Source organism: Archocentrus centrarchus, chromosome 1 (assembly GCF_007364275.1).
Source record: "Archocentrus centrarchus isolate MPI-CPG fArcCen1 chromosome 1, fArcCen1, whole genome shotgun sequence".
NCBI classification, from domain to species: Eukaryota; Metazoa; Chordata; class Actinopteri; order Cichliformes; family Cichlidae; genus Archocentrus; species Archocentrus centrarchus.
Window position 1 is genome coordinate 23478672 of NC_044346.1, and position 17544 is coordinate 23496215.

General features: G+C 40.3%; 2 protein-coding genes across 2 annotated transcripts; one reads left to right on the forward strand and one right to left on the reverse strand.

The window, feature by feature from the left end:
* Positions 1-947: 947 nt before the first annotated feature.
* LOC115775959 (myoglobin-like) lies at positions 948-2902 on the forward strand. The gene is made up of 4 exons (XM_030723543.1): positions 948-1073; positions 1630-1730; positions 2157-2376; positions 2466-2902. Exons 2-4 carry the CDS (start codon positions 1648-1650, stop codon positions 2604-2606), a joined length of 444 nt encoding a protein of 147 aa, XP_030579403.1. The 5' UTR covers positions 948-1073; positions 1630-1647; the 3' UTR covers positions 2607-2902.
* Positions 2903-10519: 7617 nt separating this feature from the next.
* pane1 (proliferation associated nuclear element) lies at positions 10520-16713 on the reverse strand. Its single transcript, XM_030723427.1, has 6 exons — positions 16557-16713; positions 14205-14281; positions 13367-13465; positions 12129-12208; positions 11768-11859; positions 10520-10782 (listed from the first exon to the last, which is right to left on the reverse strand). The coding sequence occupies exons 1-6, from the start codon at positions 16611-16613 to the stop codon at positions 10633-10635; spliced, it is 555 nt and encodes a 184-aa protein (XP_030579287.1). The 5' UTR covers positions 16614-16713; the 3' UTR covers positions 10520-10632.
* Positions 16714-17544: the final 831 nt, after the last annotated feature.

A 17544-nucleotide genomic window follows, 5' to 3' on the forward strand; every position in this document is an offset into this window, starting at 1 on the left:
ACCTGCGGTTTGAAACCATCGTGATTTTTCTTGATGGGAGAACTAGGAGTCATGAGGGTGATTTTACATTAATATTACATGCTTTGTAAATGATCAAAGAAAATCCAGAGTTTTATACAACGCATTACAGCAGCTTATACTAAACAATCAAGTTGCTGGTGTCTTCTGTAACCTTGGCTTTGAGTTGGTGGGTGTGAGTATATAGATGTAGTTCCTCCTGGTGGGATTTCAACCAGGCACTTATCTGGATTTTACTGCAGCTCTTAAGTAAAATCTTGCTAAATTTTATCATCACTTTGTTAAAATAATGGCCTAAGTCTTTCTTTTTTTTTTTTTGTTTTAGGGTTTTCAGAAAAAGGCAAAAAAAAAAAAAAACCTCAACGAAACACAGAAATTTACTCGATTTAGGCAAAAATAAAACTTCTGTTAAATGACTTAGGCTGTTCTTTTTACAAGGTGACAATATGCATCATACCTGTGAATATACCATTAAGTGTTAACAAGTACACATTATGTAGACTGTAATATAGACAAAAGTCAGGCTTTAAGATTCTGTAGTTGCACTGACTCATTGCAATCTGATCTTAACTAACTGAATGTTGCTGTTTAAAAGTGGATTTGCTTAGATCTACCAGCAATAATCTGCAGTAAAGCGGTGTTCTTGCATACAATCAATGTACTGTGGGACTGTCCCCCACAGTACAAGTAGCAGATGGGCACAGTCTAAAACAGTAATACTAAACTCTTAAATTAGGAGCACTTAGGTCACTTTGGTTCTTTTATGGTCAAGGTAATCATCTCATGACTTTACCAGGGCCACTTGAAGAGTCAACCACAAAATAAAGATGCCCCAAGTGGTTTAAATGGAATCAAATTTCTAGGTAGATCCCAGAGGCATTGAGAATTTTTGGAGACGTGCAGGGAGAGGCAGGCTGACCAGAGAGCTGGGGAGGGGGGGAGGAAAAAAACTTGGTGACAGGACAGAGGGAGGGAGTATAAAAGTCAGATCCAGGGGGTTAGGCAGGATAAGAGGAATCTGGTATTATTGTACAGGATATTTTACAACCTTGCAGGTAAGGCAATGAATTGTCATTGTATAACTTAATCTTTAATAAAAAAAAAAGAGAGATGTGGTACAGTTGTTTATGGTAATAACTGCAGGAATCACTGGTTAATTTTTTTCGATTCAGGATCCATAGGTTTTTTTTTTTTTTAAAGTAAACATAAAATGCTAAAACTGCCAAATTAAAATGCTAAAACTGCCAAATTAAAAAGCTATCCTAATCACTCATAAATAAAACAAAGAAAATGCATGACTGATGCACTATAAGATACAGTAAAGATCTGTTAAAATGGCACTTTTTAGTCACATGTAAGCCTTGCGGGGACCTAAAATTCAATAAAACCAGAGGTGACTCTGATTTGACTACAAGTGGTCCCTCAGAGATCAGCTGAGGTAATGCAGCCATCTCAATGAGTTGTTCTTGACTGAAGTAGTTGTTGGCTGTGTTTTATTTTTGTTTGTTTTTTTTTAAATAAATCAAACAGAAGTACAGTACAGGAAGACAGTATCTGTAACTGGCAAGCTTCCTATAAATGCCCCTAAATGTTTCTCTCTGTCCTCATCAGGCTGTGTCTCCTGAGATCATGGGTGACTTTGATGCTGTTCTGAAGCACTGGGGTCCAGTGGAAGCAGACTACAACGCCTTTGGGAGCCTGGTTCTGACCCGGTCAGTGACTCTAGAAAAATTGTTATCTTTGCTATTGTGGTAATCTCAGTCTTGGTCATGGTTAAATTTGACTCTACATTATATCCAAAGTTGCTTCAAATGTTCTGCCCCCTCTATGTACATGGAAAGGGGAAGAACATTGTTCACTATGATCTCATATGAATTCAACATTTTGCCAGTGCCAACAAACATGAACATACTGAGATCACAACAGGAGCACTGGTGCTGTTCTACTGAACTACATGGGATGGGCACGCCTGACTAAAGTGGTCCCATGCGTTTCCACTCTTATCACTGCCAGGAATAAACATGATGTGCATAATCATGATACTTCAAGTATGATTAAATTGTGGCATCTATACCCCATGCCAAAAATGCAAACACAATCTGAGGGCATCAGGGTGACAACAATCTCCTCTTCCTCAGTTTATTCACAGAGCACCCAGAGACCCAGAAGCTGTTCCCCAAGTTTGTTGGCATCCCTCAGGGTGAGCTGGCCAGTAATGCAGCTGTTGCTGACCATGGTGCCACTGTGCTAAAGAAACTGGGTGAACTACTGAAGGCCAAAGGCAACCATGCTGCCATTCTCAAACCTCTGGCCAACAGCCATGCAAACAAGCACAAGATCCCAATTAATAACTTCAAGGTGAGGTTGTTGTGCAAAAGGGGGTCAAGTTTAATCTAGCTACTTTTCCCTTGAGCTTTACCTGAAGTATATTCTCTTCTCCTTCCCAGCTGATCTCTGAGATTGTTGTTAAAGTCCTGGCAGAAAAGGCTGGACTTGATGGTGCTGGACAACAGGGCTTGAGGAATGTGATGGCCAAGGTCATTGCTGACCTTGAGGCCAACTACAAAGAGCTGGGCTTCACAGGATGAGACTGACATCCTACTAGTCATACAGAGCTGAAGACATGAAAAATATCCACGTGCAAGTGATTTTTATAGGAAAATGGAAAGCCTCAGCCATCTGTATGTTGTATACTTCTTGCAATCAGATTAAGGGTATTCAAGGTTGCTTGTACTGCAAGACTACTGTACTGCTTTAGACTCCTAGTCACTCATTAACAGCTTCACGTTTCAGCTAAATGAAATTCTTGATCAGCATTCTTGAAGTTGGAGACTCAATGTACTGAAATCACTCAACAATAAAATTTTCTGCACTAATTTGTCAACTTTGAGTTCTGTTTCTTGTACATTACACAACTGAAAACAAATCTAGTTTGTCCTAAGTGACAGGTTATAAATTATAACCTAGTGGTCTTCACTAAAAGCCTAAAGAATCTTTAAGAGACCTTAGAGTCGACTGAGGACACGTCTCAGTCTTTACAAATCAAGTAAAGAATAGCAGGCATCCCTATGGGTTCAAAAGGCACACCCAAAAACCCCAACTCACTCAGTATTGTCAGCTTCTCACGCAGGGTATTATCTTTCAGACTCTTTCTACACATGGTCACATGATCCATGAGACCAGGATGAGACAAAGACCTTAGCAGTCCCTCACACAGGGAGCTATTAGGTGCTATCACCTGATCTGTGGACGTGACAAGATGCAGTCTCTTCACATAAGCAGCTTTGGGACCTCATTACTTCAACTTCCTGTGAAAGGCTGTTTTCAAGTGATAATGTGCTTCCTTACTCCCCATCCCTAGGCTTAATGTCATCCCCTGCTGCTCAGAGGAAAAAACTCAGCTCTTCTCACTCTCTGGTGCAATTGTAGACTAAGATCAGCTTGCAGCCGTGTCCTGGCTATGAGCATTGTTCCAGCAGACAAAGTCCAAAACAGATGAAAGGACTGTTTATTTCTTTTCCCCCTTCCTTTAGAGATAAAAGCCCAAATCAAACAATGCTTAGTTTCAAAGCAACGGGTAAATTCAAGTTCTGAACAAGGGGCTACCTCTGGAACTTTAAAGTGAAGCCAATGCAGAAAAATATGAAGCTTAAATGCAGTCCACAGTGGATAATGTCCATTTTTTCTACCTTCTGTGGTTTTTAATGCACTACAGAGCTTAGAGGTTAGCTTGATCAGATTAAAACATTTTTGATTTCATGTTATAAATTAATGCACACCCACTGGCCATTTTATTAGGCACACCTGTTCAACTGTTTAACATACCTAACCAGCTATTCATATGGCAGCAACTTAATGCATTTAGGTCGAGGTGATCTGCTGGGATTCAAGCTGAGGATCAGAATGGGGAAGAAGTTATTAGTGACTTTAAAACAGCATCATTGTTGACAGCAGACAGGCTGTCGGGAGTATTTCTGAAACTGCTGATCTGAGCTTTTCCTGTGCAGCCAGTGTGTGTTTTTCAGTGCTGCATGAAATGCAACTTAAAATCTGAGTCAGGCTCATCACTATTTGTATGTTTTCCACATTTTGCCTGAATAAGAAGTGGAAATCACATCTTATGGTCGAGCCATCAACTGTTTCTAAGAATGTAAATGTGAAAAACAGCCAAGAGGGTCAATGATAACAGACTTATCACCGACATATCTCAGTCCCACTGACTCCTTGTTGTCCTTCCCGTTCCTGACTTGATGCCAAAACAGTGTTTAGTTAACTTCCATGACGGATGATGATAACCTATTATTAGTGAGTTTGGTGGTGCACGCATGCAGACGTGACATCAGGCACAGTGCGTCTGGCCACATATCTGTGGAGGACACCTCTGTCTCCCTGACTCCTCCCCATCTAAGCAGCTGTTGACTGAGCTAAGGTCAAATGCTTTCAAATGCTTTTCCACGGGACAATAGTCTCAGGTTACTTATCCATTTAGTGGCACACAGGCCAAGTTTTTTTCACACAATTTCAAAGGCCTGGTTCTTAACTGGTACAAAAGATGGGAACGCGGCTGTTCCCTGAAGACATTTATTCTTCTATTATTGTCATTGTCGCTATTATTTTTAAGACTTTTCTTTTGCTCACAAAATGCATACAAAAAAGTGTAAAAAAAAAAAAGGTACACCTGGCATTTTAAGCAAAAATCTATATCATTAATTCTGTTGGGTTTTCCAGCATAGTTACTGAGAAGCAGATTGCATCAAATTATTTTCTTTATTACACTGCTCAAAAAATTGAAGGAACACTTTGAAAGTAATTCAAATCTCAATGGGGAAAAAAATTCATGAGTTTGGGGGTTGTCTCATTGTTACCCCTGTACTTAATTTCATTAACACCAAAGCAGCTGAAACTGATTAACAACCCCCTCTGCTACTTAACTGACCAGATCAATATCCCAGAGGTTTAATTGACTTGATGCTATACTCTGATTAAAAAGTGTTCCTATAATTTTTTGAGCAGTACAGTTGGTACCGTAGTTAAATTACTGGTTTGAACCTCATGAAGTGATGCCTTTATGTTTGGAGTCTGCATGTTCTCCTTGTGTCTGTATGGGTTTGCCCAGGGCGAACCCTGCCACCTCGGACAGGCGCCAGCCCCTGCAACCCCAAAAATGGATAAGCAGTTGAATGTATTAACTTCAGGCTTTGGCATATTTATATCAGTTAATGTAATCCTAAGATTGAGTTTATACATATAATTTTCTCATAATGTAACCAAGATAAATGGAGAGTTATGTTGATTATTTTAATGTGAAGGGTATTCCAGCATGGCACAAATCCCCCTTTTCTTGCATTAATACAAAGTTTTCCATTAAAAAGGGTCACACAGCAACATGATATTCAACTACAGCAACAGGGATGGGTATTAGTGGAATTATGAAAGTGCCTGCACTTTCATACACGTGTTTACGATGTGGCAGATTAGACAGCTGCTCACGCTGAAGGTGGGTGGGCTGGAGTGAATCACCAAACTTAATTTCTAATATCTCACCCTCTCTGCTGTAGCAGTGCTAACCACATGAAAGCACCGGTAACAGGCCTGTAAAGTACAGAGAAGTGGTCTCCATCTATCCATTTTCTTCCGTTTATCCTGTTCAGGGTCACAGGTCACAATTTTGTGGATGTGCCACAGGTGTGCAGTTTGTAACTGGTGAATACATAAAAAACAATTTTAAGCAGGTCCATTAGATGCCTGTTAAATCTTATGGTTTAACAGTAAGTGAAAAAACATGTTAAATAGTAATAGCTAAATAATGTTGATTTTATTACAGTGGTCTAAGAAGAAAGAAAGAAAGAAAGAAAGAAAGAAAGAAAGAAAGAAAGAAAGAAAGAAAGAAAGAAAGAATGAAAGAAAGAAAGAAAGAAAGAAAGAAAGAAAGAAAGAAAGAAAGAAAGAAAATTGCCACTGGTAACTTCAGATGAGCTCTTTATCTAGTTTTTGCATTGATTGACAGATTAAATTTAGCTCAAAATAAAATGAGTTCAGTGTGCGTGTTTGAGGCACTTGCTTTTGCCCTTGTACTGCACATCTGTCTCTCTCACAGTAGTCACCCATCATGCTCAGATTAAATTTTCCCCGATATTGATTTTCCATCACTTTTATATCTTGATGCAATCTTTCCCCATGCTTTTCGCTGACATCGCACAGATTTGGTGGAAAAAAGTTGAGATGAGAACATAAAAAGTGTAGCTTCATTTCAGTGACATTCTGGCACTCATTAGCTGATATGCTTTCAGCATGTTATCCACAAACTCAGCATAAGTTCTGCTTTCTGATTGCCATGAAAATTCTGGACAACCTACACGAATGCTTCCCATGCTGCTGATTCAGTTGGTTTAAATTCCCTTTAGAGGGGAAAAAAAACCCTTTGGAACTCATCCATCCATCCATCCATCCATTACCACTTATCCAGGGCCAGGTCGCGGGGGCAGCAGCCTAAGCAGAGAAACCCAAACCTCTCTCTCCCCAGCCACCTCCAGCTTATCTGAGGGAACAGTGAGGGGTTCCCTGGCCAGTTGAGAGATATCATCTCTCCAGCATGTCCTGGGTCTGCTGGAACACCTCACCCAAGAGGTGACCAGGAGGCCTCCTAGTCAAATGCCCGAACCACCTCTACTGGCTCCTTTTGATGTGGAGGAGCAGCAGCTTTTCTCTGAGACCCTCCCAAATGACTCCTTTCACTAGCTCCAAGCTCCTCTGTGAATCACCACCTTATTGTGGTGGAGGTATTTGTGTGTTCCAGTGATCCCAGGAGCTATGTTGTCTGAGGGCTTTGCGCCTAGTAGGGTTTCCTATGTCCTGGGTGAGAGTCCAGAGAAAGAGCAATTCCAACAACCCCTATGAAAAACACATCAAGAGAAGGAGCTACTCTGATAGGACTCCCTCCCCACCCTGGAGCCAGGCCTGGGGAGGTGGTGGCCTGGCTGTGGTGCCCAGCCAGGCGCAGTCCATAGAGGAGACATGAACCAGCCCTCCTGTAGACCCACCACCTGCAGGAGGCATCGTGGGGGTCGTGTGTTGGCCGGTGGCTGAGGACAGAGGACTGGCAGACTGATCCCCGGCTATCGAGGCTGGCTATTATCAAACATCACTTCATTAATTTCAGCACCAACAAAAACCTCTTCCTTAATTTAAGATTCACCTTTCTGGAGACCAAACTTATTTTTTAAATGCTGAAACGCATTGCTTTTCTGTCCAGTCATCATAGTTGTGCAATACTTGGAACATAATAACCCCCCCCCCCCAAAAAAAAAAAAAAAAATGGGACATAGTAGACAAAACTGGTTTTCAGATTTGGAGTCAGCAAGTGAAATAAATACAGGTGGAAGAATCCCAGTAGCAACATTTTTGTTGACCAGTGTTATTTGTTTATACAGGAAACATGTCTCAGTTGTGGCAACTGTCAACAGCTATGCAGAGTTTAGACCACATCATGGTAGGAAGGCACAGGTGAACATGAATGTAAACAACAACTGGACGTCATTATGGCGAGGTAGGTCCAGGTTAACTGGGATGGTATATTGGGGCATACAATAAAAAATTACTATGAAATTAAATTGTTCCATCTGTGTATTTCTGGCAAAAGCCATGTTTATCCTGACATTAACATGCATCCTAAGTGATCAACCACAAGTTGACAGCTCCAAGCACAAAAGTTCAAGTCCGGCATTAAGACGAGATCATGAATGAGCATTTTAGATCTGACTTCACTTCCTCTTTCCACATGCTAATAAACACGTACAGTTAGGTCCATTCTTGGACAAAGACAATATTTCTGTAGTTATAAGCATTTTTAAAATTCATGATCCCTAAAGGGAGTCACTGAAAGGATGAAAATCTTTTGTGGTCAATGACCGCCTGAAGTCTTGAACCCTGATTTTCCTCCCTCGAGATGCTCTGCTTTACTGCAGCTGCCTTCAGTTGCTGCATATTTCTGGGTCTTTCTAATGGAAAAGCACACAATGTTGTGTTTGGATCTGGTGACTGACTTGGCCATTGGAGAATATTGCTCTTCTTTGCCTTTAAAAAGTCTTGGGTTGCTTTTGCAGTATGTTTTGGGTCATTATCCGTTTGCACTGTGAAATGCTGACTGATCCGTTTTGCACCATGTGGCTGAATCTGAGCAGAAAGTATAGCTCTGTACACATCCTGCTACTTCTATCAGCATTCACATCATCAGTAAACACTAGTGGTCTGGGTCCACTGGCAACCATATATACCATATATGCCCATACCACAACATTGCTTTTTTTCTTCAAAATTTTTTTATGGCAAAATCTAAACTGGTCTTTCTGCTCTTAAGTGTAAACAAAGGTTTGCACCTCTCTCTAAACCTTCTCTATTTCATTCATGACGGCATATCTTGATTTTGGACCTTGACAATGATAAACCTACTTCCTCAAAAGTGTTCTTAACTTGGTTTGATGTTATGAACTTTATTTTCTAAACCATAGAAATAATTCTGTCATCATTCACTTTAGTTGTCTTCTGTGGTCTTTCAGGCCTTTTGGTGTTTCCAAGCATTATTAAGACTCTACCAGACTGTTGATTCGGCCACTCCTAAACTGTTATTTCAATACTTTTGTCAAACCCATTGAGTTAAAGCTGAAAGTCTGTACTTCAATCACTTCTTGATTGTTTCATTTAAAATCCACTGTTTAGAGGCAAAATTACAAACAAAAATAATGTTGTCCAAAAACATATGGATGTATCTACAATATGTATATCTGCACGATCCACTCTTAATAGCTTGTAAAGTTTCCTGTTGCAACATACAGCATAAAGCTCCAAATATATTCCTTCTTTGCAATTTTTTCCACCTTGCAAAGTCAACCAGTGGACCAGGCTTGACCTTCAGTAGGTCACTCCTGGTCCCAAGGGCCACATTTCTAACATACCAATACTAAGGTATGGAGCTATGAGGTGCTCAACTACAAATAGTAGTTGAGTGAGTCTAAATGCATCATCAGTGGCTTGTGGCTCATTCACACTTGCACTTAAGACTTGTACATTTGTAATCAGATCACTAAGGACGTTAATGGTGGTTTGAACAAGGATAACAAGTCCAAATGTCTGAAGCTTCTCTCTGAAATCAAAGTATCTAAACAGAATTCAGGCATTGCTAATTTTATCATTTACACATGGGCTTTCCCTAGTGTCACATGAAAGATTTTTCCACTGAAAAATTTCATTAGCTTGATCTATAATGAGTCTATTTGTGAAAAATTAAATTTTCTTAAATTGCTTCAATCTGGGAAGTTTGCTCTGCAAGAAAACAAAGTACAGTTAAAATAAAACAAACCAAAAACAAGTCACTTAAAATAAAGTCAAGCACAGCATATAAATGAAAAAGGCAGCAGTTCACTGGCATCGTCTCCTGACCTTCTGCACACTTTAAGCACCAACATTTGTCTCAATAAGGGGAAAAAAAAAATATATTTTTCTTTCTGTATACCAGAGTGAAAATGCATGAAATAGCCATGAGAGTAGCAGATATCAGCGTTATCGCTGACATTCTTCAGCCCTACGGACCCCTCTCTCTCTTTCCAGTTCCTGGCTTGACACCATTACAGTGTTTGCCTAACCTGCAAGATAGATAATTGCTGTGATGATAACCTAACTATTAATAGTGTTTGTCTGTTACTGCACACATGGCGACGTGATACCAAGCACGGTGCTATTGGTCACACACTGTGAAGGACACTCCTCTCTCCTTGGTTCGTACGACTTTTGAAGTCTGAGCAGCTGGTGACTGGGCTGAGGTCAAACAGTTGCTGCTAATAAAAACGACAGGTTGTTTCTTCACTTAGTGACGAGCAGGACAAACATTATTTGCAGACATTTTATATTGTCTAAAATTATCTGACATTCACTAGCTTGGTTCTAGTATTCTGGCACCACAGCACAAACAGCTCATACCAGCCGTTAAGCACAAAGGTGGGAGGGTGACGATTGCTTTGCACTCACAGGACCTTGAAACCTTGCAGTCACTGAGTCGGCCATGAACTCCTTTGAATATCAAAGTATTCTAGAGCCAAATATGAGGCCATCTGTCCAACAGCTACAGCTTGGATGGAACTGAGTCATGCAATAGGACTATGATCCCAAGCACAGCAAAAAATGGCTGCAAAATAATTAAAGTGTTGCAATGGCCCAGTCACAGTCCAGATCTCAACCCAAAAGTTACATGTGGCGGGACCTTAAGAGAGATGTGCATAAATGATTGCCTATAAAGTGCAATGAACTGAAGTAATATTTTAAAGATAAGTGGATCAAAATTCCCCCACAATGATGTGAGAGACTGATAAAGTCAAACAGGAAGCAATTCAAGCTACTGCTGATAAAGATGGTTTTACAAAACTATTGAATCATGTGGTGTACTTACAGCGTTTTTCACAGGACTGTACACATAAAACATACTATAATGAATCATAATTATATACACATGGCAATATTTATTAGGAAAAGGAAACATTTAATTAACCTTAACAACTTCCACAAATATATATAAACATGATAAAGCAGTGGAAGTTATCACTTCAAAGGAAGCAGTCAGCGGAGCTAATCAAAGCTTGGCTGATCGATGTCCAAGGGAAGAGTGCATCGAGTCAGGTTTGACAGGTAGAGAGCAGTGGTAATGGGAACAAGACCAGCAGCCACCTTCAGGATGGTCAGCAGCCTCTCTGTAGCACTGGCCACTCCGTCTGGGGTCTGTAGGGAAGGAAAGATTACACAGGATGGCTTTTGAAGAAGCACAAAAAAAAAAAAAAAAAAAGACACTAAAGCGGCATTTGGTGTTTTATTATCAACAACAGCGCAGAGCCCTCTAAACCACGGAGACTCTGAGCTATGAAACATATGAACACAAGCAGCTTTAAAAGGGCTTCACTGAGTTCACTGAGTTAGGTCTTTCCCTCATGACCCCTAATGTGCAATTTACGCTATAAAAACCAGTCAACGAAGAAGCTGCTTAGCCATCATACTATTGAACTGAGAAAAGAAATGACAAACAAACAGCCAAATCATAAGAAATGGTTTCACAAGCCTCAAAACGATGACTACAGCAAGTATTGGATATTTAATAAAGCCAAATTAATCCCTATGGAAAGATGATGAATCTGTAATTTTGTTGTGCATATGTTTCCTCAGGACATGTGTTTAAGGTGGCAACAGTGTACCAGGGGTACGTGTTGCTGTGCAAACCATAGCTACAACCCTCAATGCACGACACTGGAATAAAAGCCCTAAAATACGGTACTATCCGAAGTATGACACCTCTGTATCCATCACAGATACGGACAATATCCCAATTAATGCACACCGGATCTTTGACAGATATGTTTTGGAGATTTCTCTCTAAAAATAAAGATTGGACCCTGACAAATGACCATCCATTACATATCCAGATAATATCCATTTTAACATCTGTGACAGATCAGATCTTCCCGTATTCTCTCTGGAAACATCACGGAGCCCAACTTTATGGATCTGCCACGGATCATTTCGGAGTGTTGTGGATCTTTCCGGATATATCCCCTTTTTGTCCAGTGCAAGTTTACTGAGAACTTAAACTAATATGCAGACCATATTAAAATCTGTGAAGGGCTGGATTTGGATTACACATGGTTATGTGTAAAATCATGTTTAATCATGATTAAACAAATATTCAGTGTTTGTGACCCAGACTGCTACAAACCTTATCCTCTGCGAACAACAGGGGACAGTGGAGCGATGCAGCCAGCTTTCTGACAGCATCCAGGCGCTCCGTGGGGGCGGAAACGTTACGAGCTACAAAAGAAAGAAGCACAAAAAGGTCAGCTGGTCAGAGACACAGATAAGGCTGAAACTACAACAATATGTATTGTGGGTGGTGTTTGACAATAATGTATAATGTAAACAGTGGTGCACAATTTCTCTTTGATTTAATCTCTGCTCATTTTTTTACCTTCCTTCCTGTGAATCAAGGGACTCGGAAAACAAAAACAAAGCAAAACAAAACAAAACAAAAAACAAAACAAAACAAAAAACACTTAAAAGGAATTTAACCGTTTCCATACCGTTAGTAACCATGAAGCAGACTTTTCCAAGGAAATATCCAGGGTCCAAATATTTTAGAGATGCTTCTGCTGACTGAAAACTGAAAACAAAACGGAATAAACCACAACTACATCATATTATGCTCTAACAATCATTGTTTTTACATAACATTTACAATATGTTGACCAGCACATGTCAGGAGCCTGTTTCTACATAATGACATCAAGTTTAATGCCATTAAACCTTCAAGTCTGAGGTGATGGTTCTCAGCCAGAAAAGAATGACGCACTCAGTCCGGGTCAGGGACAAGTCGAAGTAGGGAGGAGTTTAAGTATTTTGGGGTTTTTGAGTGGAGAAAGAGCAGAGCGATTTATTTACAGACCGCTTGGTGGATCTACATTTCTACCCTCACCTATGGTCTCTGGGTATTGACCAAAAAAAATGAGATCAATGAAAAATGAGAACAAAAGGAGCTAGTTGAAGTTCCTGAACCACCTGGGCACTTCCTAATTGAGGTATTTTGGGCATGTCCTACTGGGAGGAGGCCCTGGGACAGACCTAGGACACGCTAGATAGATTGTCTCCAGGCTGGTTTTGGGAATGCCTTGGTCTCCCCCCCATGAGACCAAGAGGAGGCGGCTGGGGAGAATGGAGGAGATTCACTCAGACACAAGAAAAATACAATACAGAGCTAATATTTAATTAGATGTTTAGGTGGCTGGACATTAAAATTCATCTGGATATGTATGGCTTTTTTGATCTTTGTAACCGGGGACAAGATGCAGGACTGCTCTGCAGGAGTTGGGCTCAAGTCTGGGTTCCTTTTCAGCAGACACTGATATCTGTCTTATGAGGTGCAGGCTTCACTCTGAGGGAGGCCGTCACACACATAAAAATTCAACGGCCAAATGGGTGGTACCCCTGGATCAGTCCTCCAAAAGAATAAGATCAGAATTCTCTAAGACTTCCTTTTTTTTGGTGATTAGCTCTATCGCCTAAAAGTAAGAAGGTCCTGGGTTTGAATCTAGTGTGGGGACTTTCTGTGTGAACTTTGCATGTTAACCCGTGTCTGCATGAATTCTCTGGCTTCCTCCCACAGTCCCAAGACATGCATGGGCTTAAGTTAACTGGTGATTTTACTAATCAGACTGTAGGTGTGAGATTGAATGGCTGTGTCTCTCTCAGCTGGGACAGACTCAAGCAACTCCACAACCCTGAACTGGAAAAATATGGATGGATGGATGGATTTCAGAGTTACCTGAGCTCTGAGGTTACATTGATGATGAACACAACTAGGTCTATCCTGGGACGACTCTCATCATTCTCCATGGGCAGAGGAAGGCTCTTAGCTAGTCTCCTGTTTGATACAATGAGATGACAATAACAGGACTCTCACCCACCTCTGTTATGCATCCCATTTGATTATGTCACAATTTTATTAGTATTTAAATCATCACATAACTCAAACTCATTGTATAACTGTATAATTCACTGCAGCTGAAGAATAACAGTGTATGTGTTAGTCCTCCAATCAAAATTACAACATGGACACAACTAGTTAATCACAAAGTCAACATTACCAGTTGGAAACCAGTGATGTCATTTTGCAGTGAATATAGTATAAAAGTCCATTTTCCAAGCACATACGGTATATTCTTAATTATTGTTGATTATCAAAAATAATTTGTTAATAAATAAACTGATACAGTTATGCTGGAAAATGTGCAATAACAAGGTTATCTGATAGACATTTTATACCTACCTTTCTGCCTTGTTGTCTGTTTTAGTGTTTATTTATTTATTCAGATATGTTTGTTTATTTGTAACTTCTGTTGTGTTTGTGTCCCTTTTTTATCTATGAAAGATGCTACTAGAAATGTAACTTCCCTGATGGAATCCTCCTAAAGGGATTAATAAAATTTAATCTAATCTAATCTCTATCTTTACTGGTTAAACATAAATGTGATAAATGGTACAAAACAAATCTTGTTTCACTGGGAGGATGGCAGATTCTGTTTCCATTCATGTGCTGCAGCCATTTCCCCTGACAGACAGCAGACTTCAGCAGTTTGCAGGATGAAGCGAGCCTTACTCACACGTTCACAGTGACACCGGTCTCCTCCACCAGAGCATCTGCTAAACTCTGCTGAAACTGCTCCTCACTCTCCACCAGCTGCAGCAAACAAAACTACAGGTCAGCACAAAACCTGATGATCCCACTTTACTCCATCACACACAGTTTAAAAAAAAAAAAAAGTCAAACCTGTAAGAAACATATCCCAGTCACATACAGTGTTTATGCACAGTTTAAAGATGTTGGTACTTTCTTTCTGGCATTACAGCTGCAGTTGCTAATACAGAGATTTACAATTTAAGTCATAAAATACAATGCAATAAAAATTTTGTAAAATATTCATTTATACCAACTGTATTCTAACCTGACTCTGAGGTCATCTATGACTGTGGTTATGGTGAGAGGTTATGGAAAATAAATGGACCACCCTCTGCACCACCTACTGGACAGGCAGTAACACTTTCTCTAACATCTGTTGTCAGCAGCCTAAGGACAGATACTTAGAGTTGCCCGTTAACAATAATCATCCAACCACCTGGATTGGCTCTGAACCCCAAGATGGAAGAAAACCACTTTATTTTGGAAGATGTGAACGGATTCCTTGTACAGAAACCCCCACAAAATAATTATTATTAAAATATGAACATGCATGATAGTGCCTGTCATGGTGTCATGGTGGAGCACAGCGCTGCACCAGGCTGAAAATCATATCCAACGTCTTCTTCACCAATTTTTGCCTCTGTATTTATTAGAACGTTGCCACATCATTTTTATGTGATATAAAAATGCCATATTATGATATTACTGATATAGCAGTGCCATGCGTCAACCCCCTCTGATGAAGATTTACTAAAAATACAGATATTTCAACAACCTCCAACAAAGCACAATACCTTGCAAGATACGCACAAAAACTGTTCTAACTAAAGGTGGGAGCAACAAATATGTTTCTTCATTTGATGCAAAAAAAACAAAAAAAACAAACAAACAGTTGAGTACAACCAGGCTATGAAGATACACAAGGCCTTCATAGCAGCTGGTGATGTGTGACCCAGCTTAAACAAATGACTCAACCGAGCATCACTGGAGCACTCCTAAACTGTGCTCCATATGACAGGAAGAGCAAACAGTGGATGGAAATTTCTGATGTGGTTACATGGCGGTAAAGGAGAACTTTATGCAACTAGTTAAAAAGCTCAACCCAAGATACAACATCCCAGATAGAAAATATTTTGTGACAATATTATGCAGGATCCTTAAGAGTTAGAAGGTTACTTTAGTTTAGTTATCGTTAAACTAAAGTGTTAAGCACTATTTTTATATGTTTACTCAAAATTTCCAGGGAAAACATTACTTTGTCTACTTTTGTGCTTACTTTCATGTATGCAGTGTCACTGCTATCGCACTATAAAACTGCTGGTAATAGTCACACTTTAAAACCAGGTCATCTGCCACCAATGTGCTCATTAGAAGAGAAGGATGGAAAATGCTCTGTATTTTGGTTTGCGCTAAAAAAAAAAAATGCTGCTGCTGTTGCAAGCTGCAATCATCGATAAAACATGGTTCGTTTTTTTCCCCCAAATATCATCAAAAATATAAAAAATATTTTTATAACACGTCTGGTTCTTCTTCTTTCCGTTGCTCGCTTTAAGGGTCCCCCTCCATCTCACCCTATCCCAAACATCCTCCTCTGTCCCACCAATCCTCTGCATGTCCTCCTTCAGTACATCCACGAGCCTTTTTTTTTTTCTAAAGTACACATGCCTTTCCTTCCCTCTGACTGTCTTCGAACACGCCTTTCCTTTTCCTTTGTCTTCGGCCAACAGCAGCACAGTTTCCATCAGCACCGGAGACAGTCGTTAACCCTGGCCCCGACTGATCCGTATGGAAATGTCATTACTGATGATTATCTGGCTAAGATTTTTACACCGGATGCTCTTCCTCACGCTACCCTCCGCTTTTATCTAGTCTTGGGACCAGTGGCCCCCCTGTGGCTGGGTTGTAAACGTCTCTGGTTGTGGCGTTAATGTGCTATGATGGACTAAAAGCATATTTTAAAAGGAAAAAAAAAAACCGCTGAGGTAGTGTTTGATAGGTTTTGTGTAAAGTACAGTTACTATTTACCCAGAGCATACCAGTAACGCCAACCATAACTACAGCTGCTAACTGTAATGCGCCTTGAAAAGCCTCTTCCTCGGACAGACGTATCGTCCCCATTTAAAGTCTAGATATGATGCTGGCAGTTCAAACTGATGATCAGTTTAGGACCCAACCTCTCCCTATAAAACACATCCAGTTCAGCGTTAGCTCGTCCTGAGAACAGCTACAAGCACACCACAGAGCTCTTTGGCTTTTCGTTAAGTGAACAACTCACCAAGATGTTTGCTGTGTTCAGACCAGGGAGTTTCCTAAAAGGCTTCAACAACGTCATCCTTACATACACACATTAAGCTTTGTCAGCTTCATAAACTTTTTTTTGTAAACAAACCAGATCCGCGTATTCCTCTCGCGCTTCTTTTCCGAATATGCGTCTGACGTCATGACGTATACGCTTCATTGGCTGTTCTGTTCTGCCACCCACAGGCCCCCCGGGAGTCATGCAACTTCTGGAAGTCAGGATAGCACACTGCCCAGTGTTGTCAATTTACCTCAATTTAGGTTTAGGGACTTTAGGAAAGTACCTAATCCTAGACCGCCAGGACCTCGCTTCGGCACCAAGCCCTCTCCGTTAGTAAATGGGTCAAACTAAAACATAAAGGTGCACCTCAGTTTTGTTTTTGTCAAAAAATGTTTTCTGCATCCTTTTCAGTATAAGCGGAAGAAAATTGAGGGATTTATATTCATAGTCTCGTGATGAGCCAGGTAGGTCCACAAAGGATCCTGAGGCATGATTATATTTTGCGTTCTAATAACCATTACAACTTACACTCACTGACCACTTTATGAGGTAAAGCTTGATAGTATCAGGTTGGACCTGCTTTTGCCCTCAAAACTGCTTTAATGCTTCGTGGCATAGATTCAACAAGGTGCTGGAAACATTCCTCAGAGATTTTGGTCCATGTTGACATGATAGCATCACACACTTACTGCAGATTTGTTGACTGCACATCCATGATGTGAATCTCACAACATCCCAAAGTTGCTCTATTGCATTGAGATGTGGTGACTGTGGAGGCCATTTGAGTACAGAGAACTCTGTCATGTTCAAGAAACCAGTCTGAGATGATTTGAGCTTTGGGACATGGTCAGAAGTGGGATGTAATGAAGTACAAATAGTTACTGAAGTAGAATTTTCAGGTAGTTTACTTGAGTATTTATTATTCTGACAATTTTTACTCCCTACATTGTAACACAAATATCTG

What these genes read in the sequence shown, in the direction of transcription:
- LOC115775959 (XM_030723543.1), top strand. Translation starts at nt 1,648, where the DNA reads ATGGGTGACTTTGATGCTGTTCTGAAGCACTGGGGTCCAGTGGAAGCA. An exon ending in GGGAGCCTGGTTCTGACCCG is followed by an intron (nt 1,731 to 2,156) that starts GTCAGTGACTCT and finishes CCTCTTCCTCAG; the next exon opens with TTTATTCACAGAGCACCCAG. An exon ending in TCCCAATTAATAACTTCAAG is followed by an intron (nt 2,377 to 2,465) that starts GTGAGGTTGTTG and finishes TCTCCTTCCCAG; the next exon opens with CTGATCTCTGAGATTGTTGT.
- pane1 (XM_030723427.1), bottom strand. Translation starts at nt 16,613, where the DNA reads ATGACGTTGTTGAAGCCTTTTAGGAAACTCCCTGGTCTGAACACAGCA. An exon ending in TGAACACAGCAAACATCTTG is followed by an intron (nt 14,282 to 16,556) that starts GTGAGTTGTTCA and finishes TGTTTGCTGCAG; the next exon opens with CTGGTGGAGAGTGAGGAGCA. An exon ending in AATGTAACCTCAGAGCTCAG is followed by an intron (nt 12,209 to 13,366) that starts GTAACTCTGAAA and finishes TTTTGTTTTCAG; the next exon opens with TTTTCAGTCAGCAGAAGCAT.